The sequence below is a fragment of the Podarcis muralis genome, chromosome 8 (genome assembly GCF_964188315.1).
Source record: "Podarcis muralis chromosome 8, rPodMur119.hap1.1, whole genome shotgun sequence".
Classification (NCBI taxonomy): Eukaryota; Metazoa; Chordata; class Lepidosauria; order Squamata; family Lacertidae; genus Podarcis; species Podarcis muralis.
In genome coordinates this window covers 96,524-123,285 of record NC_135662.1, presented here as the reverse complement: position 1 = coordinate 123,285, position 26,762 = coordinate 96,524, and the positions used below count along the sequence as shown (strand labels likewise).

General features: G+C 55.3%; 2 protein-coding genes across 3 annotated transcripts in view; one reads left to right on the top strand and one right to left on the bottom strand.

The window, feature by feature from the left end:
- Positions 1 to 8,171, top strand: part of SCRIB (scribble planar cell polarity protein) — a 47,034-nt gene extending 38,863 nt beyond the window's left edge. The window contains 6 exon segments of the mRNA XM_077933602.1: positions 2,865 to 3,023; positions 3,525 to 3,664; positions 3,755 to 3,792; positions 4,328 to 4,402; positions 5,362 to 5,410; positions 6,677 to 8,171. Coding sequence (XP_077789728.1) covers positions 2,865 to 3,023; positions 3,525 to 3,664; positions 3,755 to 3,792; positions 4,328 to 4,402; positions 5,362 to 5,410; positions 6,677 to 6,855 — 640 coding nt within the window. The 3' untranslated portion in view covers positions 6,856 to 8,171.
- A 340-nt stretch (positions 8,172 to 8,511) lies between these two features.
- IQANK1 (IQ motif and ankyrin repeat containing 1) lies at positions 8,512 to 25,907 on the bottom strand. 2 transcript variants are annotated; one of them, XM_077932638.1, is made up of 16 exons: positions 25,744 to 25,907; positions 24,035 to 24,132; positions 23,587 to 23,649; positions 22,033 to 22,166; positions 21,554 to 21,718; positions 19,571 to 19,777; positions 15,306 to 15,431; positions 14,917 to 15,056; positions 13,580 to 13,634; positions 13,207 to 13,299; positions 12,716 to 12,824; positions 10,518 to 10,614; positions 10,171 to 10,305; positions 9,856 to 9,984; positions 8,957 to 9,118; positions 8,512 to 8,696 (listed from the first exon to the last, which is right to left on the bottom strand). In XM_077932638.1, exons 1-16 carry the CDS (start codon positions 25,815 to 25,817, stop codon positions 8,642 to 8,644), a joined length of 1,842 nt encoding a protein of 613 aa, XP_077788764.1. In that variant the 5' UTR covers positions 25,818 to 25,907; the 3' UTR covers positions 8,512 to 8,641. The 2 variants fall into 2 exon arrangements, with proteins under 2 accessions (XP_077788764.1, XP_077788765.1); XM_077932639.1 differs by having other exon boundaries at positions 19,571 to 19,762; positions 25,744 to 25,906.
- Between the last annotated feature and the right edge of the window lie 855 nt (positions 25,908 to 26,762).

Genomic DNA, 26,762 nt, shown 5'->3' with positions numbered 1-26,762 from the left:
CAGATGGGGTGAGTGACCTGGGAGCGGAAGAACCACAAACTTGCCCCAGCACCACTCAATACCCCTAGAGGTCAGTCCCTGGGGCAAAGACCAGCAAAGCCTCCTTTAATTACTTCTGAAACGTCTATAAAATATTACTGAAATTCTCTCTCTGCCGGTTAAAAGGTTCATTTGAAATACGACCCAATGGCTGGCTTAGGAGCAGACCCCATTAAGAGGATGAAAAAAATTAAGAAAGAAGCATGCTCTTAAGATATATACCCCCAAAAAGTGACAAGTGGGGTGCCTCAGGGTTCTGTCCTAGGCCCGTTGTTGTTCAAATTCTTCATAAACAACTTGGATGAAGATATTGAAGTGATGCCCATCAAAACTGCAGGTGACACCAAACTGGGAGGGACAGCTAATGCCTCAGAAGACAGAATCGGGATTCAAAAGGACTTTGACAGATTGGAGAACTGGGCCCAAGCTAACGAAATGAGTTTCAGTAGGGACAAATGTCATGTTCTGCACTTAGACAGGAAGAATCAGGTGCACAAATTTAAGATGGGGGACACCTGGCTAATAATAATAATAATAATAATAATAATAATAATAATAATAATAATAAATTATTTGTACCCCACCCATCTGGCTGGGTTTCCCCAGCCACTTCCAACAGAGATTAAAAATACATTGCCAGTAATATTTTGGAAAAGGATCAAGGGGCTTAGTGGACCACAAGTTTAACCTGAGTCAACATTTTGAAAGTGGACAGGTGTCAATTTTTACATAATACAATAAGATGACAACTACAAAGAAATACACAGTCCTCTCCTGACGGTAATTGTCAGCCCCCACCACCCAGAGAAGGTAGCCGTCCCTCTCCGCTCTCCCTGAGGGGCCTCCCTTTCTTCTCCCAGCTTCTCATGCTGGGAGACCAACGTTTCCCCGTCTCCCGCCCAGGACCCTCCATCAACCATCTCCCCCCCCCCATGAATGCGCAATCCCTGGACCTTAGCGAAGTCCCCAAACATGCGACTCCAAAGAAGAAAGAACATGAAGAAGACTAAGAAAAGAAAAAACATGAAGAGAGAGATAGATCAAAGCAAAAGAAAATATAAAAGACAAAAGGGAAAGAAATGTTCTATCTGCTGGTTGTATAAAAAGGGGAAAAAAGATTACTTAAAACATTCAGTCCATGATAATATCAATCCAGTATTTATTTTAAGTCAAAGTGTCTCAGAATCATTCGTTTCTTTCCCCCACTTTTTCTAGCTTTCACCAGAAGGGAGTCAGAGGAACAGAGAAATAGTGGTAACGAGACAAAATTCTAGGCTTTAAAGATGAAGTAAACTGACAGATCACTGGGTCCAGATAGCACTCACCCAGGAGTTGTTAAAGCGCTCAAATGTCAAATTGCTGGTAAGCTTTAAAAAAGCACACCAAAAAACCCCAAACCTCTTGTCGCCGAGATCAGCCCCGGAAAGCGGCCAGTCATTAGATTTTTTTAAAAAAAAAGGTTTCTAAGAGAGGATATGATGAATTACATGCTGGTAACATCTGCTTCCAGAAAAACTGGCTCCAGAAGGCATTGTTAAAGATATAATTGCCAGGGATATAGAAGGACGAGTCTTGCTGAAATGGAACCAGCATGGCTTCTGCAGGGATAAGTCCTAGCAAAGAAAAGAAAAAGCACTTATTTTCACAGGACAAAGTTCACCTTTCCACCGAGAAGCTGCCATGCACTTTGCCCAAGGAGGGAACATTTCATGTAGTCCAGAGATTTGAGAAGAGGAGGAGCCGGCTGCTCTCCTTTGCCTCTCAGGGTTCTGTCCGCATCCTCAGGCTGTTGAAGTCCAGAAGGAGCCCAAGGGGCCCAAGAGAGATCGGCTGGCCCTGCTCCGCCTGCAGCCCCCAGTCTGAAGGGAGGAGAGCGGCTTCATCTGCAAAGCCCCTTGAGGCGGAGCTGCAGTGGACCCTGAGGCTGCCCAGAAAAGCTCTCCTGGGCGAGATGCCATGGCGGCTGCCATCACCAGAGGGACAGCTGCGCCACCAGCTCCAGTCCGCACTGGAGGGGGCCAAGGGCCCTTCTTCCGCCTCTCAAGTCCCCCCTCTGGTTCTTGTTGCGGCAGGACAAGGAGCCTCGTCTGCTCGCCGCTCAGTTCAGTCTCTGCCCTTAAGTGGCCTCCATTTCGCTTCCCAGGCCTTCTCCTCTTTCCTCTCCATTGCTGCTCAGGGTCTGGTTGGCGAACGCAGCCCAGGAACAGAGAGGCCGGTTTTCTGCAAGAGGCTCAGCCTGGCAGCGGTGCCCTGAGCCACACCTCCAAATCTCCACAGGGCTCTGGGGACCTCAGGCAGCCCCACCCCTGATAAAGACCCTGAACTGGCTTCCCTCCCCTCCTTCGTCCCCCTGCCAGTTGCTGATGCCAGCCGGGCACCGAACAAGAGAGGCTGGGAGGTGTCTTGGGAAGAGGCTCTGGACCGCCTTCCTTGTCTCCCGTATCGGGAAGGGAGGGCTCCCCTTGTGTGACTGCGCCCCTCAGAAACCCACCCCATTTGGAGTCCCCTTCCCTCAGTATGGCTGGCTGTGCATGTGGGGTTCTCCAGGGCAGCCCCTGCCTCCTGCCCCCCTCCACCCATCTGCATGCACCTGGTGGGACTCGCTTGTCTTTGATGGGGGGAGCAGGGGGGACTGCCCTCTTCTGCACTGACCAGGACAGGTGAGGTCCGCCCCCCCCCCCTTGCTGGCATCTGCCTCATCCTCCTGCCCACCCTTTCCTTCCCTCTCCTTTCTTTCTCTCTCTCTCTCTCTCTCTCTGCCATCTTCCTGCCTGTCGGGACGTCTTCGGCGCCTCCCTTCTACTCCTCCTCCTCCTCCTCCTCAGCTCTTCCACCCTAGAAGAGAGCATGAAAGAGTATGAGCAGGATCTGGCCAGGAGGCTCTACCAAGCCCGCCAGCAGGCACTGGGGGGGCAGGGCTCTGCTGCCACCACCACCGCCGCCACCGCCACCACAAGAAGCCCTGGGCCAGGGGGCCACCCCAGGTTGGCAGAACTTCCACACAACCCCACCTACACCCCAGGGCCTGCACAGCCCCAGAGGTGCCCCCCCCCCCGTCCAGAGGGGCAGCTGGGCCACACCTATGCTGAAGGCCTGGCTGGTGCCACCACTGGAGAGGCCCTGCTCTGCCTCCTCTGCTCCTCCTGCGCTGGACAGGCGTGTTTGCCAAGCAAGAGACCAGGCTGGGGCAGATCTGCTCCTGAGAGCCTCTGCCCTGGATGAAGGAGGCAAGGGGGGCCCTTCTGCCCCCCACCAAGTTTCTGCCTTCTCTGCAGCAATGGGGGGGGGGCTGTGGTCTTCCTCCTGCACCCCTCCTCCCTCCCTCCCTTGCCACTGCCCTTTGGGGCGACTCTACTCAGCACCTCCTCCGTTGGCCAAGTGAGGAGGGCCCTGCAATGCCCCCCCTGCCCTGGGTGACGGTTGTTCCGCCTGTCTTGCCAGCCCACCCCAGGTGCGCCAACCTCTCTTCCTCTCCCGCCTGGCAGGATGAAGTCCCTGGAGCAGGATGCCCTCAAGGCCCAGATGGTGATTGCCAAGTCCAAGGAGGGCAAGAAGAGGTCCACCCTGGAGCAGCTGTCGGAGTCTCCCTCGCCCGCCCCCACCCCTTCGCCCACCCCCCTGGAGGGTAGGTCCCACAGCCGCTCAGGGGGAGGCATGGGTTTGACGTCTTCCCCCCACATTGCACAATTCATCCTCTCTTTTCTCTCTCTTTCAGACTGCAGCACCCGGATCCTGACTTCTCCAGGCAGGCTGGTAAGGAGGGGGACCCAGCACCAGTCATGCTTCAGAGGAGGGGGCTGGGGGGCTGTGAGCATGGAGGTCCCTGCAGCTCTTCAGGTCGGGGGTGCGCCGAGCCTTGCTTCCCACACTGTTCCCTCTGTTTGTCTGGGGGAGGGATCCCCGGTGCTCCCTCTTGCTCTGACTCCCCCCAGCACAGCCAGCCTCCCCCTTTGGAGATGGGGGGCATTCTGTGGGCCTCAGGCATGACCTCATTGCTGCTGCACTCTGTCGTTGGCCAGGGCAGGTGGGGGGGTCTTTGGGGGGGTCTTTTAGGGAGTGTGACCCTTGAGGAGGTGGGAAGATGGCTGCCACAGGGAAACATCATGAGGGAGCCCCTTGACCCCCCCCCCAGTCCAGCCCTGAAGCCTGCCAAGAAGAGCAGGAGGAAGGGCCCCGCCCGACCCCCCTGGAACCCCCCCCCCCCGCTTCCCCACATGCTCCTTCATCCTCTTTCCCCCTCTCTCTTTCTGCCTCTCCCCTTCTTTCTGCCACTCCTTTGGCCCTCCAGTCTGTGCCTGAAAAGAAGTTTCTCTACAGGGAATTTGCTGCCATTCCTTCTTCCAAACCAGTTTATGAAATCCAGGTACAAGCTGCATGTGGTGGGGGCAGTCAGGAACACCCCCCCCCGGCAGTCTGGGTCTGACGCTCCACCTCCTGCCCCCATCTAGCCTGGGCGGGGGAGGGTAGAGTCCTGGGGGTCATTGGCAGCCACTGGGGCTTAGGCTGGAGGCTGCCCCCAACCCAGAGCAGAGTCCCAGGCCTTGTGGGAGCCCTGCTGCCCCTCCTTCCAAGGTCTGTTGGGGGGAGAGGCTGCTGAAGACCCCTTTCAGGCAGGCCAGGCTGCCCTGTAGTGGCTTCTTGGCCCCCTCCCTGCCATCTCCAGGCCATGCCACAAGGACACCCCCAAGCCAGGCAGGTGTTGTGCTGGATCCCGCCTGGCAGTGGTCTTAGGCTGCTGAGCTCATCCTGGCTCCTGATCTGGCTGGCTCTGCAGCGCTGGTGGAGAGGGGGCCGCTTGCTGCCTGCCTTGCCCCTCTGCCTTTCCAGCCATCTCCTTGGAGGCTCCGGAGGCCAGTTGGTCTCTGTCTTGGGAAGCCTCCGTCTGCCAGCCATGGCCAGCAGGGCCTGCCCTTAGGAGGCCCTCCTCCCAGCAGGGTCTTGGGGTCTGGGGGCCTCACAGATAGGGAGCATGTGAACCACACAAGATACCTAATGGGCTCTGGTGGGATCTCTTGCCAGATCTCCCTGGCCCCACCTCATGCCCAACCTGCTTTTCTGTCCCTCTGCCTGGCGGGTGGGCAGGGGGCCCAGAGGCTGAGTGAGGGGCACTTTAGCACCAGGCGCCCTGGCTCTGGAATTCCGCTCTTGCTTCTGGGGCCTCCTGCCTGCTCTTCTCTGCACCCCCTTTCTCCCCTCCCACCGCATGCTCTGTTCTTCAGCACCTGCTCCCCCCCAACCCCGTGGGAACGGGCAAGGGGCGCTTTATGTCCTGGGGGGCGGGGAGCAGCCAGGGAATGATCCCACTCTGCCCTGTCCTTCCAGACTCCAGATGGTGGAAGCACCTGCAGACTCAACGATGCCAGCAGCTCAGGTGAGTGCCCAGCTGGAGCCTCCTGGCCTTGGGTGCTGCCACCAGCGCTTCTCTCCTGAGGCCTCTGCTTTTTCTGTTCCTTTCTAGAGTGAATGGTCAGCTGAGCAGCAAGGAGCAGTGGGTAGGATGCCCTTGCACTGCCTAGGAATGGAGTGCTGTGATGAGCATGCAGTTGGTGGGGTCGGGGGGTGGGTCAGATCCTGCCTAAGGGGCTGGGAGTGGCCCAATGAGCATGCCCAGCCGCCTCCCTTGGAAAGAAGTTGGGGATACCCTCAGGGACCCTGACCCTGGAAGCCTAATTTCTGGCAGGCAGGAGGGGGGAAGCATTCTCAAAAGATGAGGGGCTTTGTGGAAGAGCATTGAGGTTGCTTCTAGGTCTCAGGCACTGGTGCCATCTCTGGGGGGTCCTGAGGGTTTGGGCACCCACAAAATGTCTACTGTGGGTGCCCCGCCATCGCGTTGCTGTTGGCCTCTTCCCCCTGCCTTATCTCCGCTGGCTCTCTGGCACCCCTGCTGGGGTCTGCTGCGGCCATGGACATGCTTCTGGGGTGCAGTGGAGGACTTGCAGCAGAGGTCTTGGCCTGGTTGCCACGGTGGGGGTGGGGCGCCAGAGTGCCATCTCCATGGGGCCATGGGCACCCAGGCTCCGCTGCCCCAGCCCCATCGCCGTCACGAGTGATGTGACGTCATGACGTCGTGCACACGCACCACTGGGCACCCAGTCTGGGGCCCAAGTTGCCACCTCTGGTCTCAGGAAGCTGCTTTGGAGCAACTGGCTCCCATTCTTCCCCGGGGTGTGTGTGTTGGGCACAGCAAGTGGACCTGGGAGGCGTGTCAGCAGGGAAGTTGGTGGCTCTGCAGGATCCCCCACTTCTGACTGCCCGAAAGGAGCTCCTGCTCGCCACCAGTGAAGCAGAAGGATCTCGGCCTGCCTTGGGTTGCCTGCCTGCCTGCCTGTTTGTCTGTCTGTGTGTTCCTGAGGTCTTGCTTTGGGCGCCTCGGTTCAGCCCACCTGAAGCTGGCTGGACACTGCTTGGAAAGCGGAGGCCTCCCAGTTCCCAACCCCTTTGCGGGGCCACAGCCTGTGCAGACAGCAGAAGGGCCCGGCCTGGGGGCTCCAGAGCCTCCTGCAGCTGGCAGTGCCCAAAGGGGGCAGAGGTCGCCCTGGGCACCTCCTGAATCAAGCCAGGCAGGGGGTTGGGGTCAGATGCTGCCGCCCCTTCAGCCCTCCATGACCTCTTTCCCTCTGCTCTCCCCCCACTCCAGTGAGCCAGGAGCAAGACGGACAGGCAGCAGCCCAGGAGCCCCTTGGGGCGCACGACCCCTTGACTCCCAGCGCAACTCCCCCTCGGGAAGAGATGGGGCTCTGCAGCAGCAGCAGCGGCGGCGGCAAGCGCAAACTCCGACCAGCCCAGCACAACCTGGAAACTGCTGTCCCCACATAGTAGACTTGCCCTTGGGGGCTGTTAGAAACACCACCGAGCCAAGTGGGGGGTCCGCTCTGTGGACAGTGTGGTGATGTGGCCAGCGGGCTCCCAGGTGGGCCTGGACAGAACAAGCTCCCTGGCGCCTCAGCTGGCATCTTGTGGGCTGCGACTCCCCTCACGCAGAGGGGGGCCGAAGAGAGCAGTGAGAGGGGCGGGGGGACCCATGCAGGGCATGTGTGCGTGTAAATATTGGGTGGGAGTGTGTGCGTGCGTGCGAGGGCGGGGTGCCCGGGTGCTGCAGCTGCTTCAGGCTGACCACTGTTTGCAGAGAGCCCGGGCCCAGCTGACATTTGCCAAACAGAAAGGGGGCCACTTGGGAAGCACCAGCTGTCCTGCCCCCTCCCTGGCAAAGGGCAGCCGAGGGACAGCACCCTTGTGCAGGGTGGGGAGGGAGAGGGGAGTTATTGCCAAGTGCTGCCATTTTCCTTCTCCTTCTGGGGGGCCATCCATGCCGTGAGGGGGGGCACGGGCGGAAATGGGCACTTCTGCCTCTTCAGCAAGGGCCGGAGGGAACGTTTGGGAGCTGCCTGGTGCTAGCAAACGTAGAGCAGCGTGGGAGCAAGAGTAGGAGCAGGCTAGTTTCATTAGGATGGGGTGAAGCAGATAGAAGGTACAGGTAAAAGGGGGGATTTGGTGGTTGGGGCGCAGGGAGAGGGGTAGTGCAGGGTAGGGCAAAGATGTTGGGGCACAGGTTGGCGGCCGAGGGTGCTCCAGCGAGGGCCAGGGCTGCTGCTTGCTCTGCCTGCTGGCTCCAGCCTCTCGGGCCCCTTTCTGAGAAGAGTGGCGCTGCCTCGCTCCTGGCTGGGTGGTGGTGAGCAGTGGGTGGCGCTGGCTGGTGTGTGTGTGTGCTCATCACGTGTGCAAACTTGCCAGGCAGCCTCTGCCAAAGGACAAGTTGCAGCAGCTCCTCATGCCAAAATCAGAGGGTCATTTTAACAGAACTTGTGTGTGTCTGCAGAGGGCGAGAGGGGAGGCTTCCCTCTGCCTGCCTCTCGAGCTGCACAGTGGCTGCTTCCACAGCAGCAGTTAGAGCTTTTTGATTTTAATCTAATTTTAGCATTTGCTTTTAATGAGCAATTTGGGAAGTGATCAGGCAGGGTTTCCGTGACTAACATACAACTTCTCTAGGTGCTGGGCTGTGGCATGTCTCTCTGTCTGTCTCCTCTCCCAGAACACTCCGAGGGAGATCAAGACTGTAACTAGTGACATTTGTACAACCAAAGAAATCTATTTTGTGGTTCAAGGACAATAAAGTTTACTTTACATTTTAGAAATGATGCTTCTCTCTTGAGCTGGCAGAGCCTTTCCCTCACTCACCTTGTGTTGTCCAGGTTGCTCAAGCCACTCCAAGGACTCGGGCCTTGAGCGGCATGAGGCTCACCCCACTGAGTCCTGCATCCTGCTCTCACAAGGGCAGGAGTGGGGGGTTTGTGGAAGGCTACCTCTTTCTTGGGAAGTCCTGGGCCAAGTGAGTGAGTGCCAACCATGCCTGGTGTCTCCACCCCACACATTTCCCTCCCTTTCCTCTCTATGCACACTCCCTGAATTTGTTCTAGGAGAGACCCCTGCAGGGCCTGGTGCATTGATGTGTAGTAGAAATTCTCAAGAGGCACCTTTTCAAGGAAACCTTTATTTGCATTCAAGCCTGCCTGCCTGCTTGCAAGAGTCAAGGGGAATGAGTTGTGCTAAGAAAAGGCTTCATGGCTGAGGTGAGGACTGGCCCCAAGGCTCTGGGATGTACTTTTCACAGGGCAAAGGGACGCTGGTGTGAGAAGGGGGCTCTCCGAAAGCCTCGCTTTCTAGGGGGGAAAACAAGCAAGTCTTAGTGAGGCTGCAGCCTGCTAAGGGTCACAGCTTCACTTGGGGGCCAGCAGCACCTGCAGCCACTGGTGGGGGCTGGCAACCACTTGCCCCCTTGCTTTGCAGGTAGCAGCCAGCTCTTTGCAGAGAACCTGCAGGGTGCTGGGCCTACAAGATTCATTACAGGACACAAACCCGCTGCTCAGGTTTTCCTTTAATGTCCAGCACTGGATGAGGCCGCCTGCAGTGCATTGCCTACCGGGACAGGAGGACCTGGATCGGAAGGAGCCGCTGCAGCATCTCTTCGGGAGGATGCTGCTGTTTAGTTACAATGAAGAGTTTGAATTTTTCTATTCGAGCTGCTTGAAACTCTGTCTCTGCATATTCAGGCCCATCTGTTGGCCTCCGTAGGGAGAGATACCTGCAAGATTGCAGACAGAGCAAGGCGGGAGTAAGTCTCATAGAAAGCGGCCCCTGTGCTGCTGATGCTGCTGCTTGGGGGGCAGGGGGAGGAGGACCCTTGACCTTCCACGCTGCCTCTTGGCTTCCTAAAGCAGGACCAGTGCTCTGGGCAATGAATATATTCGCTTGGTGGGGCTTGGGGGCATCTGCTCACGGAGCTCAGGGCCATTAATTTCTGCCCAAAGCATCCTGCTCTTCATTTCTGTGCCACTTACTATACAACAAAAAGAGTACCATCCGCATCCAAGAGGGAGGTGGCAAAAAGCTATGACAAGTCTGGAATTTTGCAGAAATAAAAAATCTGGTAGAAACCCACAAAAGAATGAAGCTGCAAGAGCAGGTTGAAATAAATCTCCCATCGGTCCTGGGGTGGGGGGTGGGGGGTTGCATGGCAGGCTGCCCAAAGCCTGGCTGGAGCATTAGAAGGGTCACGGGGGAAGCAAGTGCCCAGAATGGAGAAAGATGGGAATGAGAGAGAGCAGGCTGAAGGAGGGGGGAGCAAGCACCCTTGGTAGGGGAGGGGAGGCACTAAAGGTATTGAGAAAACCACGGGCTCTCTTGATTTGGGCACCCATTTGTCAGTTGACAGGACTGATGCTAAGAGTCGTCTGACAGTGGAGCAGACTCCCTTGGATGGTGGTGGGCTTTCCTTTCATGGAGGCTTTTAAACAGCGGTTGGAAGGTCAACTGTCCCACCTCTCATTCTGTAGGATCTTCTTGTCCAGCAGTGCCTCTGCCAAGCCTGGTTTAAGCCGTTCCAGCTGCTTCTTCACCGTGTCAAACATGTTCACCTCCATCATGTCAAAGACAAGGGGCTTCCCATATCTGGAGGAGACAGGAGAGGGCAAGTCTTTGCCTCTTGCTTAGTGGGCCAGATGCCTTTGGATGCTACCTCACTCCTGCCACGGCTGTAGGTCATCAGGTGGCAGCAGCAGCAGTGCTTCTCTCCCCCAGGTGGTTTTGCCTGGCAGTGGGCAGCCTCTCTGCCCGGCATTTGGCTTGTGTCCCTACCGCAGAGAGCCCAGCAATGCCAGGCGAATGGTCTCCTCAGCCATGTCGCTGGGGTTCACCGTGTTCAGAAAGTTGGTGTCCCGATAGCGCAGGAAGATGGCTGCCTGCCCAGAAGGGTCAATGACCAGTGGCCACCTTATGGGGAGAAAGCACAAGAGGGAGCAAGTCTTCCACACTGCCCAGCAGCTGAAACTTCATGGCCAGGGGCCTCAGCAGCTGGGAAATGGGGGTAGGGGCTAAGACTGTGAGGCCAAAGAGGGGGCCTTTCGGTGCAGGGGAGGGGAGGCTATGGGAGATGCTGGCCAGGACCCCCAATGTCTCGTGAAAGTGCTTTCCCTTCAACTCACCGTCCATCTGCATGGATTTTCCCACCCACGTCTTTCAAGAGCACATCATCCAGCTCCTGCACAGAGCACTTCAGGCCATGGAACTCTTCTGCTGACCCTGAAAAACCAGCACAACTCTGAGCACTGCTGCACTGTGGTCCTGACATGGCTCACTGCAGGCTCCAGACACCCCTTGATGCTCCAGCATCGACAGTAGCAAGGACCAAAGCAAAAAATGGCTATTTCAAGGATCTTCAAATATCCAAAGGGCTGCCAGATAAAAGATGGAGCAACCTTGTTTTCTCCTGCTCCAGGTGGTAAGACCTGAACTAATGGATTCAAGTTACAAGAGATTCCAGCTAAATGTAGAAGAACTTTCAACCCTTGGAGTGAGCGGACTCAGCTGCAGAGGTTTTAAAGCAGACGTTGCATGATCATGAGATTCTTGCATTGCACAGGGCTGGACCAGATGACCCTTTAGGTCTTTTCCAACTCTCTATCTCTAGGATTCTATGAAAATACAAATGCTGATATCATAATGCCTTTATACCAATCTCTGGTGTGACTGCATGTGGAATGCTGCGTCCAGTTCTGGTCATCGCTCTTCACAAAGGATACTGTAGAATTGGAAAAGGTTCAGAAAAAGGCTGCAAAAATGATCAAGGGGGAGGGATGGAGCGACTCCCCTATGAAGAAAGGTGCTTGGGACTTTTTAGTAAGAGGTGACATGTTAGAAAAGCATAAACTTATTCATGGTATGGATAAAACAAAGTTTGTCTCCCTTTCTTTTTTTAAGTTTGTCTCCCTTTCTCAAAACATTAGAGCTCAGGGACATCCAACGAAGCTGAATATTGGAAGATTCCAGACAGATAAAAGGAAGGACTTCTTCACACAGCCCACATGTTGAACTATGGAACTCTCTGCCTAAGGAGGCTTTAAAAGATTAGAAAATGTCATGGCCAGGCGATCAATGGCTGGGAATGACAAGTGGGGGAAGTTGCTGCTTGCTCCCGTCCTGCTTGTGGACTTTGCTTGGGGGCACCTGCTGGGCCACTGAGACCAGGATGCCAGACTAGATGGACCTGATTCACCCCATTTGGCCTGATTCTGCTGAAGTGCTCTTCCAAAGTTCTTATGGGTTTACTCTGAGGCAAAGTTGCCCCTATGAGCTCCTTGGAACAGCAGGGCAATGCAAAGCACAAGATCTGGGCAGACCTCACTCTAGCAGGCCTCACTGACTGGAAGAGAAAACAAAGCCATCAGAGGACTTTCCCAACACAAAGAAAATGGCCACCTGGAGCATCCCAGTTCTTGGATTGCAGGGGCTTGGTCCAGATGACCCTCGGGGACATTTCCAATTCTACAATTCTCTTGACTATGACTGGATCAGACTGGGAAGTGGCAGTTCTTCTCCCCTCCCAGAAGAATTGTTCCCAACCGCCCACCTGCTGGCACTGGACCCCAAGCTTAACCTGAGTTAAGAGTGTGATGCAGCAGCAAAAAAAAAGCTAGCACTACTCTGGGCTGCATCAACAGAAGTCTAGTGTTCAGATGAAGAGAAGCAATAGTCCCACTCTATTCTGCCTTGGTCAGACTACACCTGGAATACTGTGTCCAGTTCTGGGCGCCACAATTTAAGAAGGATGTTGACAAGCTGGAAAGGTTGCAGAGAAGGGTGACCAAGATGATCAAGGGTATGGAAACTAAGCCTTATGAGGAGCAGTTGAAGGAGCTGGGTATGTTTAGCCTGGAAAAGAGGAGACTGAGAGGAGATATCTCAAGGCCTATAACAGGGAAGAGGGAGCAAGCTTGTTTTCTCCTGCTCTGGAGGGGAGGACTCAACCCAATGGCTTCAAGTTACAAGAAAGGAGATTCCAACTATACATTCAGAAAAAACTTTCTCACAGTAAGAGCTGTTCAGCAGTGGAACAGACTCCCACGAGAGGTGGTGGACTCTCCTTCCTTGGAGGTTTTAAAGCAGAGGTTGGATGGCCATCTGTCATTGGTGCTTTAGCTGAGATTCCTGCATTGCAAGGGTTGGACTAGATGACCCTTGGGTCCCCTCCAACTTTATAATTGTATGACCTCTGATTGCTTGAGAAGGAGCCTCCTGCCTTTTGCTCACTTTGTCCTTCAGGGTGTGGGAGTGCTAGGCAGGACTTTTCTGTAGACCCGTCTCTCCCAGCAACAAGTCCAGCATTTCACTACACAGGACTGACCTTCCTGCATCTGCTCCCGCAGCTTCAGCCGGGCCAGGGAGACCTTTTCCTCAGCATCTTCGGCAGCCGCGCGAAGCCTCTGCACCAGGGATTCTGCGTCCGCAATAGCCTGTTGCAGAAACAGGTTGTCAGAGAAGCCTTCGTTGTGCTGAGTGTGGCTGGCCTTGCCCTGTGGGAACCGGCCTCCGGGTGCCCAGCAGAGCCGCCTCCTCCCTCAGGGTGGCCTGCAGTGGGTGCCAGGCAGGAATCTTCCCAGGCACACCTTCTGCAGGCCAAGCAGGTGCTCCCTCCACCAGCTTATGGGTTGCTCAACAGCACACAGCCAAGGTGCCAGGCCAAGGAACAGGAAGCCCTCGACCCCAGCTGCACAGAAGGCAGAGAGCTCAGGCTCTCCTACCCACTTGGATACCAGCCTCATTGGTGGGCAAGGGCATGGCTCTGTGAGAGAGAAGCCTCCCTGCTCAGAGAGGCTACAGGAAGGTGGTGCTCACACCGAGGGTGATCTCCGCGTTGGCCATCTGCTTCCGCTGGCACTTGTCGTGCTCTGTGATCCTCCGGTTCAGCTCGCAGTAGGCCTGCTGCAGCTGCAAAGAAGATGAGCAGGCCCAGCCTTTGGCAAATGGGGAGGGAGGAACGAGGACACCCACACAGCTGGGGCTGCGGGAGGGCCCAGCCTTGGGTGGCTTCTCCCCATAGCGGGGAGGGCCAGGGCCCTGCTGCACAGCCCCCTCATGGCTCAAGGAGAGGGCATGAAATCCACCCCAGCGCCAGCAGGTGCCAAGGCAGGCAAGACCCCAGAGGGCCTTTTGGGAAGGAAGACCATAGAGACAAGGGGATGGCCGCATAGAGCGTCTTGGCTCCCACCTCCTTGCTGCATCTCTCGTGCTCCTTGGCCAGCTGCTCTACCTCCTCTGTCATCCTGGGGAGGGGAAAGGAGTCAGAGGCTGCAGAGACCCTCCCCACCAGCATGCAATGGGGTTGGACTAAATGGCCCTTAAGGACCTCTTCCAACTACAATTCTATCATTGTAATTGCTGGCAATATACATTTAATTCTCTTGATCTTTCTCCTTCTGTTAAGGAAACTTTTATCAATTAATAGTATTATAAAAAAGAAAACAACAGAGTAAGCGCCTAACAAATTTAACAAGAAAAGGATTTTTCTCTAAGTGTTTGTTGCAATAAGCAAGTCATTCTTGAAGAAAGTGTAACCATTCAGTCAAAATTAAATGTAAAATTGTAGCATGAATTGGCTAAACAAAGTAAGTACTCTCTTTCCTTCTATTAAGAAAACCAGAAGATCTGAAGCAGCTGGCACGGCCATGGGAGCTGTCTGAGGAGAAATGGCAGCAGGAGCAGGTGGGGGCTCCAGCGGAGGGCAACAGCCGCCGCCTCCTGAGAGCAGCCACTCAATGACTCACGGTAGTCACTGGTCACAGTAACAGTTGGCGAGGGGGAGAGCCTCCCTGCACCAGCCACCGCCTTCTGCCCTCCTCCTGCTCCCTCTTGCCCTTGCCCAAGGTGGGGGAGGGGGAGGGCTCTGCCCCCAGAGCCTCCCTCCCCATTGGCAGGCAGGGGCATCTCCGGCTCCCATGGGGCAGGGGCCCTGGTGGGCTCTGGCCTGTGATGGCAGTGAAAAGGGGCCAACAGGCTGCAGGACAGACTCCCTCCGCTGCCACTCCCCAGGTGCTTTAGCAAACTCTTTCCTCCCTCTCAGTCCTAAAGCCCAGGAAGGGCTTTCCATGAAGCTGAATGTGGGAGGCTGAGGACACACCAAAGGAAAGACAACTTCTTCAAGTAGTTGATAAAGAAACACCAGATGTAGTGATGGCCGCCAACTTGGGTTGGAGACACATGAATGGTGAATAAGGTTGCCTGTGGTCTAATCCATCAGCAGCTTGCTCAAGCACCCCTCCCTGCCTGATACAGGACACCATGAGCTTGGGCCGCCCCCCCCCCCTTGAGTCTACTGACTGAGCTATCCCTGGAATCCAACTGGCTCCACTGGGGTTGTTTTTGGTGGGGTCACCTTCCAGGCTGGGCCAGCACCTAGTGGCTCCAGGTGACAGCAGGTGAGCCGTACAATGGCTGCAGTGGGATTGGGGGGGTGCCAGTGGGTGCCTTTGCAAAAGCTCCTACAGCTTGATCCTGCCCTGAGCCCGGAAGAGCAGCTGCCCACAAGCAGCAACTGGCAGGGCTCACCGTCGGGTCTCTGCTTCTTTCTGCTTCTTGTCCTGCTGCGCCCTTCGCTGCTCTTCCGCCTCCATCTTCTGGAGCATGGACTCTGTCAGGCTGATGTCCCAGGAGTTCAGCACAGCCACCAAGCTATCCAGGGAAGCAATCTTGGGAGAGACAAAAGGGCTGTGGGCTTGAAATGCCCATCCAAGCCAGCAGGCCTGGCATGAAGTGAGAAGGGCACTCTCGCTCTCACCCTTGCTCTCCTCTCTCTCCATGGCTTCTTCGGGGACACCAGCTCCCCTTCTCTTTCAGGTACTTCGCTCTCTTGCCAGGTGGCCTGGTGGAAACAGCCTCCCTGGAGCTCAAGGCCAAGGAGAAGAGCAGCTGCTGGGGGAGGCGGCTGGGGTTGGTACCTGCTCTGGGGTGTTGCCGTCATCAGCATAGAGTCGAGGGTCAGCCCCGTGCTGGAGAAGCAGCTCCACTGCTGCCAGGTGGCCCGCAAAGGCAGCACGATACAAAGGAGTCCGGTTAAAAGCGCCCTTAAAAATAAAGGGGGGCTGAAGATCAAACAGGGTTTACAGAAGGAAAGCAGCTGGAAGCGAAGCATCCGCAGGCGGCACATTCATGCCACTAACAATCTCTTTACAGTACCCTCCAACAATTCTCTAATTCTGTCAATGCAGGAAAAGCATCTGAGAACTTTTTACTCTTTAAAAAATGAGTTCTGGTTGCCTCTGGAATGGGGGAGAATTGGACTTGCAATATACCATCTGCTAGAACGGCAGTTATTGGCTGCCTGTTACCAAGGAGTGAATCTTCAGCACAGACTGAAGACACGGACGTCCACTGCCTCCCTTGTGCATTCTGGCTGGATGGTGAGAAGAGACTAACTAGGAAGATGGATTCCCTGTGAGGTTCGAGGACATCAGAGGAGGGTCTTTTCACCACTTGCTCTGCACTTGCTCTTCCAGCACAGCATGGCCCCTCAGGGCTGCAGAGGTGGAGTCTCCTCCTATTGCCAGAGGTGCCCTTCCTCACCCTCGGACTGACTCAGAGGCCCTGTAATATTTATTTTAATTCTTGGTTTACAAATATTTCTATGCCACCAGGAAAAGCCAAGGGTGAGAGAGAAGAGTTTTACGTTGATGCCTCCATGCCGATGCTTTTGATGCCTGGCCAGGGGCGGGAGCTGCCACACCAAAGACGCAGCTCTGAGCGGACCAAAGGGAAACCTCCCAATCCAGGAACAGCCGCAGCTGTCACAGGGCCATACTGTCAGAAGGTGCTCCTAGCACCTGAATCCACTTCTGCCTCCAGGGACAAAGATGGAGACATACCTGTCCTCCGCCTACATAGCTGCTCCTCCAGAGAGTGTGACTCCATCCACAACAGGCAGCAGTCATATTTCCCAGACCCAGGAAGTGGTCAAAGACAACAGCATGGAGGACAAGGCTATCCGTGGCTACTAGGTATGGTGGAGGCTTTGCTCTGCCCCCCCCCCCAGCTGCTGGATCAGGCCAAAGGCCCATCTATGCTCTCAGAGTAGCCAACCAGACACCTCTTTTGGGAAGCCCCCATGCTGTGTGAAGACCTTTTCTTTCATCTGTCCAGCAGGCAGGCTATTCAGCCACAAGCAAGAGGTCTCCTCCCCAAACCAACAAGGCACAAAGAAGGCGCAGGGAGCTCCGTGGGGGAGCAACCAGGTACACAGAGACTGATGCAGGGATTGCGGCAACCATCCATGCTTCCATTGCCCAGGATGACCCACCTGCCTCCCAAGCCACACCTTCCTATGTCCAAAGGCAATTCAACAGGTGCAGCACCTCCTGCCTCCCCAACACTTTTCCATCCTGGCAAGGACAGGACTCCACACACCACCAACCCGACCACACTCACACACACAGGGAAAAAATCTTAACTGTCTCCAACCCCTTATTCATCAGTTTATTCCTAATTTTAAGCTGCTTAGAGGAAGAATTATAGATATGCAGCAATATATTTTATTTTTTAATTGAATTTGTATACCGCTCTTCATCTGAATATAACATATGTTATATTCACAACATAAAAATAAAATGAGAACACAAAATAAAACCAACCAACAACCCCTTCCCACAAACACATTTAAAAGGCCATAGTCAGCCAGGGCCTGGTTAAGAATCATTTTTGCCTGGCGCCCAAAGATATGTAACGAAGGCGCCAGGTGATCCTCCCCACAGCTTAGCTGTTCCTGATAAGTCATTACCACAATGCTATTTTATCTGACCTTATCTGTCAAGGGTTTGGTCCGTGAAGTGACATTACACATGGGACTACAGAACCCTTGGCCTTTGGCCCATCAGGTTACAAAAAAACATCTTGTTTTAACAGTGAAATCCCTCAGCATGGGCTAAATCAGTGTTTCCCAACCGGTGTTCCGCGGCACAGTAGTGTGCCGCGAGACCTTGCCTGGTGTGCCGTGGGAGGGAGGTGGGCGAGTCGGGCGGCGAGAGGCGGGGCGGCGGCGGCGAGGATCCGCGTCGAGCCGGGGGTGGCTCCGCGGTGGTGGTGCCGAGGTTTCTCTCTCCATTCTCCCCTCACACACACACACAGGAAATAACACAGGATCAGCTGACAGGACCCGGCCAATGGGGCGGCGGCGGGGCAGCGCGCGAAAGGGAGGAGCGTGAGACAGCGGACGAGGAGGAGGCCGGCATGTCCGGGCAGCAGCAGCAACAACAGCAGCAGCAACTCCCGGCGACGGCTCCTCAAGCCCCGGGCAACCCTACTCCCTCACCGGCCTCGGCCGCCCTCCTGCTCCACCCGCCGCCGCCTCCCCCGCCGCCGCCGGCCACCTCGGCCCCTCCTCCGCCCGCTATCGCCGCCACCACCACAACAGCCGCCGACGCCTCAGCTGGGCCCATGCCTGCCGGGAGCGGCGGCGGCAGCAGCAGCAGCAGCGCCCCGGCGCCCTTCCCTCACGGCGGCGACCCGGCCCTGCAGTGGCGTAGCGTGGGGGGTGCAGGGGGGGGCCGGCCGCACCGGGCGGAACATCTGCGGGGGGCGCACTCGCAGCTCTCTGCCCCTCCCGAGGTTTCTGGGTTAGCGGAGTCTGTAACCTGAAGCCTATGTAACCCGAGGTACCACTGTACTTCCAAGTCAGCGTGCAAGGGATTGCAGGACCAGCGGACTTGGCGGTGGGGGTGGTTGCTGGAGCCTTGTCTGTCCTTTCAGCCCCGCACCCACCGCAGACCCCTTCCTATGCCACTGGTAGCTAGGCGAGGCGGGGGGCACTGGGCGCCACACCTCGGCGCCTGCAGCGTGCCTGAGCCATGCGTCTGCGGGCGAACTGCCCGCAAGCTCCGCTCTGGCCTCTGCCCACCGCCTCAGCCTCCCTACAGCTGAGGGGGAGGCTGCAGGCGCCCTGCCATGGCTCGCCCCCATGGCACTCGCCCCTGGCTGCAGGACGCGCGCGCCGCCCCAGGCCCCTGAGTGGCTAGCTGCGCCGCTGCGCTGAGCGCAAGGAATACGTCCTCTCCGAGTTCGGCGTCCTCTTCGTGGGCAGCGCGAACCGCATCTCCAGCTTCGGGTGGAACTTTGGCCAGGTAGGGGGAAGCCTTTGGGCGGGGGGGGGGGGTGGAGACCGGGGTGGGGAGGGGTTAGGAGAGACGCTACCGGCGCCGTCCAGAAATGCCCAGAGCAACTGGAGCTCAGTTACGCGCACACATGCGCCCTCCAAATCCCGTTTCCCACCCCTTTCTCAAAAGAAGAGAGAAAAAATGGGTCCTGGGTGTGAAACCAAAGGACCTTTCCAGCTCCTCCTCAATTCCAGGTGTGGATGGCAATGCCTCGTGTCTCCTCCCCCGCGACCAGAGCACACTTCCTAGGCTGGTTGGACGGTCCCTGGGGGTCTTCGGGTTGCCATATTTTGAAGAGCAAAAAACAGGACACATTTGTCGACTTCTGCTTTTAGCTATGGATCAGTGGCCTAGCGTGGGGGGTGCAGGGGGGGCCGGCCACACCGGGCGCAACATCTGGGGGTTAGTGTTAGGGGGCGCAAATCCACGGGTTAGGGGGCGCAAATTACTTGCATTGCCCCGGGTGCTGACAACCCACGCTACGCCACTGTGGCCCTGAACGAGCAGGAGAAGGAGCTCAAGTGACGCTGCGCGCTGACATCACGGGGCTGTAATGGTGGTGTGCCTCGAGATTTTTTTCATCAAACAAGTGTGCCTTTGCCCAAAAAAGGTTGGGAAACACTGGGCTAAATACACAGAGAGAAGGGGGAGACAGAAAGAAAGCAAGGCTCCTTCACATTATTAATTTGCCACACAGAATTTCCAGCAGCACATTTGGCTCAAGCAAACTGAGCTTTGGTTGCTGTGGCCCCAACCCTGTGGGGTGCAAGGCTGCCTCCCCAGGACTCTGCCCTCTCTTTCCCAGGCTGTGACCCTCTTAGGTATGCTGGCTGCCTCACCTGCACACCAGTTGCCAAGCCAGAGACACAAGAGAGGGGAGCCAGTGGCACTTGTGGCACCAGCCTTGCTGGCAATCCCAGGGGAGGGAGGTTTGAGGTGCTGGCCCACCACCCTTCATGCCAACTGCAAAGCACGGAATCACTCTGCCCCCCAAGCACCACCTTGGCTCTGGCTCAAGGCCACAACGCCTTTCACCCTGCCACCTCCCTCCTGCTTCTCACCCGGCTGTTGGGGTTGGCTCCGTTCTCTATCAGCATCCGGATGGCGTCAGGGTGGCCCCCTCCAGAAGCCTCAGAGAGGGGGGTGTTGCCGTTGGCGTCAGTGCAGTCCACCATGTTGAGGCGATGTTGGAGGCGCAGAGCCTTGCCCCTCTCATCTGTCCCCAGGCCGCTCTTGGTGTCCAGGTCTGCCACCTTGAGAAACCAAATCTGTGGGTCACAGTGGGGAAGGAACATGGCGATTCTGCACTGTGCCACTGCAGAGCAGGAAAGGGGGCCCTTGGCATGCAGGGAGCATGGGCTCCGCACCCAAAACCAGCATGGCACCAACCTGGGACATCCTCCCGGCCCACCCACACCTGCCACCTCCAAGCGTCTCACCAGCACCTCCCTTTGCCTCCTGTGCAATCCATCCCCACACACTCAGGCAGTGGCCCCCAACCTCAGTGGCTTTTCAGAAAGAACACAAGAGCTGGCAAAACAAGCCCCACGCAGAGAGCAGGCCAAAAGAACAAACTAAAGGAAGCTCTACCATGCTGTGTTGGTGGAGACAGGAAACAGGACATACTGAGCTTGGTAGGCTCACCTGGGCCCAATCCAGGAAGGCAGCTCTTACACTCTAGCAACCTGGTCCTTTTCCCACTCCCTGCTTTGTTTCTCTGAGCAAAGCCATGGCATGGCTTTTACACATTTTTGGTGCTGAATAAACCTTGCAGCAACAACAGCAACTCCCCTGTGCCTCACTCCCTCACACATAAATTCTGGCTGCAAAGCCTGAACCTGCAGCTTAGAAAAGGCACAAAGAAGTCTCCAACTCGGTGTAGTGACCTTCTGGAGTTGTGCTATGAAGCTGCTGCTGACACTGATGGGCTGAGCTGCTGTGGCAGCACAGAAGGTTCAGTTGCTCAGGGAACCTGGCTGTTGGACTGGCACAAAAACCTCACATGTGGGCAGACATCAGGGCCGCAAATTGTCTGGAGTCAGGGCTGAACACAGTGAGGCCCAGATTACTGACAACACCTAATTAGTCAGGGTGGTAAAACTAGTAATGTGCCAAAATCTGCCCTTCAATTTCTCAAATGTTTTCCTTCTCTGCTAGAGAGGCTTCCATTTTTCTGCCTCATTCTCGGTGCACTTTAGATTTTCAGTGGATGCAGTGAGATTACCTTATTGTTGCAAGTTGGCTGAGGGTGGCCCAGGGGTCCTCACCCCCAGTAAACACTACTTCCGCAATCTGCAGGCCTTTCCTTCTGATATGAACAAGCCCTGAGGGGGAAGTGACCTCATGGTGTCTCTGCTGAGCCTTCACTGAAACAAGGGCATGTGGGAAGGCTGCAGAGTGCAGGTCCCGGGGTGGGGTGCGGGGAGAGGATTTGTGGAAGAGGAGAGAAACAATCAGAACAACTCCTGCCCAAAAAACACCTGGCTGCTACTTGGTACTTTGAGGAGCACCAGAATACGAAACAGGGTGGACGAAGCCTGGAGCCAAGTGGCACAAGTCTCACTCTGAAGCTGACCAAACACTGGTAAGAACAAACAATCGCGTCTACCATGTGGCAGCACAGGCTGCGAAAAAGGCTCATTTTGCAGCTCACATGGTTTCATCCGGGAGCCGGCTGGCAAACTTATTTTGGACGGTGCAGAGGTTACTGACTCCCAGTGCAAGAGCAGAACCTCTGGATTCCCCAAGGCAACCGGCTATGCACTTTGAGTATAAAGTTGAGGGTGAGCTTGACTCCAGCTGAAGTACCCCGTGCTGCTACCAAGGTTATTTTGTGCAGTCAGTTTCACCTGATGCAGTCTCTGTGCCTTCCTTGAAGCCACCCCGGCTCTGTCCAAAGTGCACATGTGGTCCCTCTGTCCTCATTTTGAGACTCTAATTTGCCTGCACAGGCCATGAGATCAGGCGCTGCCAGGCAAACAGCTCAGAAGCCACAAGCCGAGGGTAGGGCTGAGTGATTCTGACTACAGCGAGGCCTTGCCCACCTCCTTCAGGACGGCCTTCATCTCTTCCACGTCCCCATCAAAGGCCGCTTCCAACATCCGCTTCCTCCTCTGCTGCTCCTCCCGCTGCTTCTTCTTCTCTTCCTCCTCTTTCTTTCTCTCCCGCTCAGCTTCCTCTCGCTCCCTCTTCACCAGCGCAGCAAAGGCCTAGGACAGAAGCCCATGGAGCCAAGAGGCCAAGTCACGGGGAGGCAAAACAGAGGAAGGCTTTCCACACTGATGGGCAGCGGAAGAGCATCAAGAAGAATGCAAAGCACGGGGAGGCCACCGTAAGATCTGGAGGACTTTAGCCTGAGCTTCAAGCTACAGAGATGCTTCCCCAGCAACCACCCTCACAAGAGAGCCCTGGGCTGGATTTTCTGTCTCGTCTACAACGCCTTCAGGTTAATGATGTCTGTCCCAGCTTCCCTTCCCCCTGGAGGGGGCTTCTCTCATGTTCCCAAAGCCAAGTGTCACCTCACCTCTCTCTGGAGGCGGTCCATTAACTCATTGTACTCCTGTCGCTCTTGCAATCGCCTCGCTCTCTCACGACATGCCAAGATGCGGCGGAAGGCACTCTGCAACGTGAGCGCAGCCTTTGCTTCACGCGTCAGCTCTGAGGGCAGAAAGCAGAAGTGTAGGGCCATAAAAGGGAATCCCAAGGGATTTGCTGGTGGTTTAGGTCCTAGGAGGTGATGGCGCTTGTGGGATAGGAGGAGGCTCTCCAGGTGAAGGTTCCCCACGTATACAGTCTAATGTCTTGCCTTACCTCAGACCTGCTTTGCAGCCACACCAGCGAAGCCAGAGAGGTACTTCAGCCTTGTAAATGAGCCTCCAAATGCTACTAGCCTGGAGGCTGGCAAAAGAGGGGGGCAGTTCCATATCTCTGGAGACTTGGGCCCACAGGAGGGAGGGGGCAGGCCTCCCCTCCCCTCCCCTCCCCGCCAGCCAGCTCGCAGCAGACATGAGCTCTCACACAGAGCTACAGTTACCAGGCAAGGGCGTAGGTACAAGGCTGAGCTACGTTTTTTTTTTTTAATGATATTTATTACCTTTCCAACATTTTCAACATAACACTACAAACAAACAAAAAAGAAAAAGAAAAAGAACAATACAAATACAATACAAAAACACTACCTAACACCAACACATTAAACTAACAAAACAAAGCAAAAACAAACAAAAACAGTTTAAAAACACCTCAAACAAGGCTGAGCCACTTGCTCCTTTTCTCTGCTTCTTCAACTCTGGTGAAAAAAACTGAGGGGAACCTAGTCACAAACTTCCTGCAGAGAAAAGAAGTTCTACACAACATGAAAAGGTCAGTCCAAGTAACATTTTTTGCTGGTCAACGCAGATTGGAGGAGGAGATGGCGGCAGGATGTTCCCCTCAAACAGGTATTCTGAATGCAGAGATCTGGAGCCTTTCCAGACTCTGGTTGTTTCTGGAGTCCATCTGGCCTCGTTTCTGACTTCTTAGGATGACATTGCTGGAATTAGTGCTGCTATGTTTAAATTTGTTTTTTCGGCTGTATATCATTCTGGCACATTAATTTTTTGAGGCCCCTAACTCGTAAATAAAACATAACCCTCATCGTTTTCACAAGAAAGTAACAAACTTTAGTGCTGCTCCTGGTCCTCATTCCCCTGTGAGGGGTTTTGCCTTTAATGGCTGTCTATGAACACATCAAATAAATGGGCTGAGCCCAGCAGCTGCATTTGCTCTTCACTATTCCTTGCCCCCTTCCTCTGCCATCCCTCCAGGTGGGGGGGGGGGTCAGAGCCTGCCTCATTTTTGTTCTTGCTTAACAGCTCTCCATGAAGTGCCACAAACAGTGGTGGGGCTGGCTGTGGGAATAAGCCAGGGGTTAGGGTTAGGGTTAGGGGTCGGGCTCAGAAGAAAATCTTGCACCAAACCTGTTCAAGAGAGTCTCTGCTCTCCTCCCCCGCCATATTTCACCACCATTAAGTCCCTGCCAGAAAGGCCTTGCAGACCCCCCCCCCCCCCGATTAGCTTCTGCTGTGCCGCTGCCTACCTTTGGGATGGCTGCTCAGGGACACTTCTTGGGGTCTGGTGCTGTTGCTTGGTAGGGCAGCATCTTCTCCATCAATTGTCGGCCCCGAGCCAGCGGGAAAATAAAAGAGAAACCAAATTCAAAAAATGCTAATTGTCACCGGGGTAGCTAGTGCTGCAGAAGACAGAATCCTGCCTTAACAGATTGGGGAACTCGGCCCAAGCTAACAAAATGAACTTCAACAGGCGCAAATGCGAGGTTCTGCACTTAGGCAAGCGGAACCACAAAATACATTTGAGCTGCCCTGAATATATTATATATAGCATGGTACATTTTGTATACTCCTCATGACAAGCAGAAATCCTGCAGGCACCCCTTGCTCCACACCCTGGACTGTGCAGTGGATCCTCACAGCTGGCTCTGCAGCAGGGCCTCAGCCCTGCCTTCCTCCTCCCCATGGGTACTATACCTGCCTTCCCAGGGACCCCCTTTGCTGGAGCTGCCGGCTTTGCCCCTTTCCGAAGTGGAGGCTTTCCTGCTGCTGCCGCCTTCTTGGCACTCATCCCCCTGGAAGGAGAAGAGCAACAAGGTGAGCAGAGAGGGGGCTCAGCGAAACCCAAGGCGGCCCGACACGTCCTGAGCACACAGGTCATGTGTTTTTGTAGAAAGGCTCGGTCCTTTCAGAACAGTCAAGCTTTTTATCCCAAGGTGCATCATTAGTAAAATCTCCAGGAAACTTGGGCAAAACTGAAGTAAAGCAAGTCTTTTGGATCTTGGATATCTGCGCCGTGACTATTTTTATTGCGCTTTTAAGACTGATGCTGTCAAGTTCTTAAAGAGATCAGAGAACATGTATATGATTGGCTGCAATATTGCCAGTTGAATGAGGTATTTAAAGAGGACAAAAAGAAGGGATTTAGTTATACTATAGATTTCAAAGAGAAATAATAGAGGATAATACCTAACTTTTGAAGAAAGTGTATAATTTACTACTAGGATAGGAAACAAAAGATGAGGTGGTTAAATCTGTAATGATTAAATGGGCACAAGACCTAGGACAATATACAAATGGAAGACTAGGAGAAAGTATGGAAAATGAACTTAAAATTTACCGATTGTATATTGTTAAAAGAGAATTATATGAAAATGATGTATAGATGGTATATCACACCTGCAAAAATATATAGAACAGGCTACAATAAGTGCTGGAAATGTAAAGAAAAGGAACGTTTTTTCATATGTGGTGGAATTGCGAGATAGTTCAAAATTATTGGGATATGATTTATAATGAAATTTTAAAAATGTTTATGATAACTTTTGTTAAAAGACCAGAAGCTTTTTTATTAGGTGTTTCAGGTCAAGATCTGCCAAAAGAGAAGAAGAAATTATTTATGTATGCTATGACAGCAGCCAGGATACTGCTAGCCCAAAGATGGAAAAGCAATGAAACACCAACAAAAGAAGAATGGCAACAAAAATCAATGGAATATGCTGGAATGGCAAAGCTAACAGAAAGACTCCGAGACAAAGACAATAGAGACTTCAAATAAGACTGGGAACCATTTATGTTGTATCTACAGAAACAATGCAAAGAAATGGACTCAGTGTTTGAGTAAACACTTACAATGAACAAAACACAGAAAATAGAAAGACGATGTTAAAATGATAAGAGAACAACAACATTGGATACAAAGAACTCAACATTAAGATATAATAAAGCAAGCAGGGGAAGGTAATACTTTAAAAAAAACAACAGAAGAGGAGGTTGAGGGAAGTGGGGGGAATTTGGGGAAGTGTATTCTTTCTTTTTGTTATCTGGTATATTATGATGATAAAAGTGAAAAACTCAATAAAATTATTGTAATAAAAACCCCCTGGTGCTGTGAAGGGAGCATGCTGCCTGGCGGTGGGCGTGTGGCCTGAGTTTGCCCAGGGGCCCCTCCCTTGTCTCCGCCCCCCAAGCGGCTCTCCTGGCACCTCTTCGCCCGCCCCGCTCCCTCGTCCCCCCGAGCTCGCGGCGCTCTGGCTTCGGACACGGGGCCCCTCCCTGCCGGCGCCCAAAGCCCCTCAGAGCCAGGAAAGCGGCCCGCGAGGAAGGCTCCCTGGCCGCCGGGGAGAGGAGGGAGACCCGTCACGGGCTAGTCGCCTCGCCTGGCCCAAAGCAAAGCAGCTTCATACCGCTCGGTCCCTCCGGGGTCCCGGGGCCTCCGCGCAGCGTCGCCGGGCAACGGCAAAAGGGGCGCAATGCGCATGTGCGGCTTGCCCGGCGGGCGGAGAGGCCACGCCCCTTCCCGGGCGCGGAGGGGGGAGGGAGGCTTCGGGCGCGTCCCGACGTGACAACGCCCCGCCCGCCCCGCCGCTTCTCGCTCGGGCACCTGCGCACGTGACGCGGCGCTGTTCGCGAACGAAACGTGTCGGCGCCCGCGGAGCCCCTTGGCGAGCCAAGCGGGGCGGGACGGAGGCGGCTCGGCCGGGGCCTCCGAGCTGGGGGGCTGGGCGGCGGGAGGCGCCTTTTAGCGGCCCTTCGGAGACCCCGCCCCGGCCCCGTCGTGGCCCTTTCCCGGCCTGGCGGACGGAGGGGCCCGCCCGCCTCGCCGGAGACCCGGCAGGGCTGCGCGGCGGGACTCCGGGCTGGGCTCGCCGGCGCAAGGGCGCCTCCTGCTGCCCAGGCCGGGTGAGCGGCGGGGCGGGGCTGGCCAGGTGGGCGAGTCACGGAGCCCGAGCCGGTCCACCCGGCAGCCCCGGAAAGCTGTTGCCCCGGGAGGCGCGGCTTGGCCGGGAGCCCAGCTCGAGTCCCCTGCCCCGGCTGCTGCCTCTGTCCACGTGCCGCCCAGCCAGCCCCTCGCCGGCATGCGAGAGCTTTAACCAATAAAAACTATATTGCAAGTAGAAAAGGGCTTTGCGCGCGGAACAATAGTAGTCTCCTTTGGAAGGATTCGTGGAACGGGACACTGGGCACGTGAAAAGGGATCCCAAGGCTCATCTAGTCCACCCCCCGCCATGCTGGACTGGTAGCCTCGCAAACGCTCCTCCTTCTCCTCCGAGCAAAGCAGTCTGGCCCAGCCTCGGGATTGTTGGCTCCCCCCGACGTGGGTGCTCTCGCCCTGAGACGCCCCACCGGAGCCCGACACGCGTTTTTCTACGTGGGAATACTTTCCCTGTAGGACAGCCTAACTTAGGCAGGAGCGCGCGAGGGG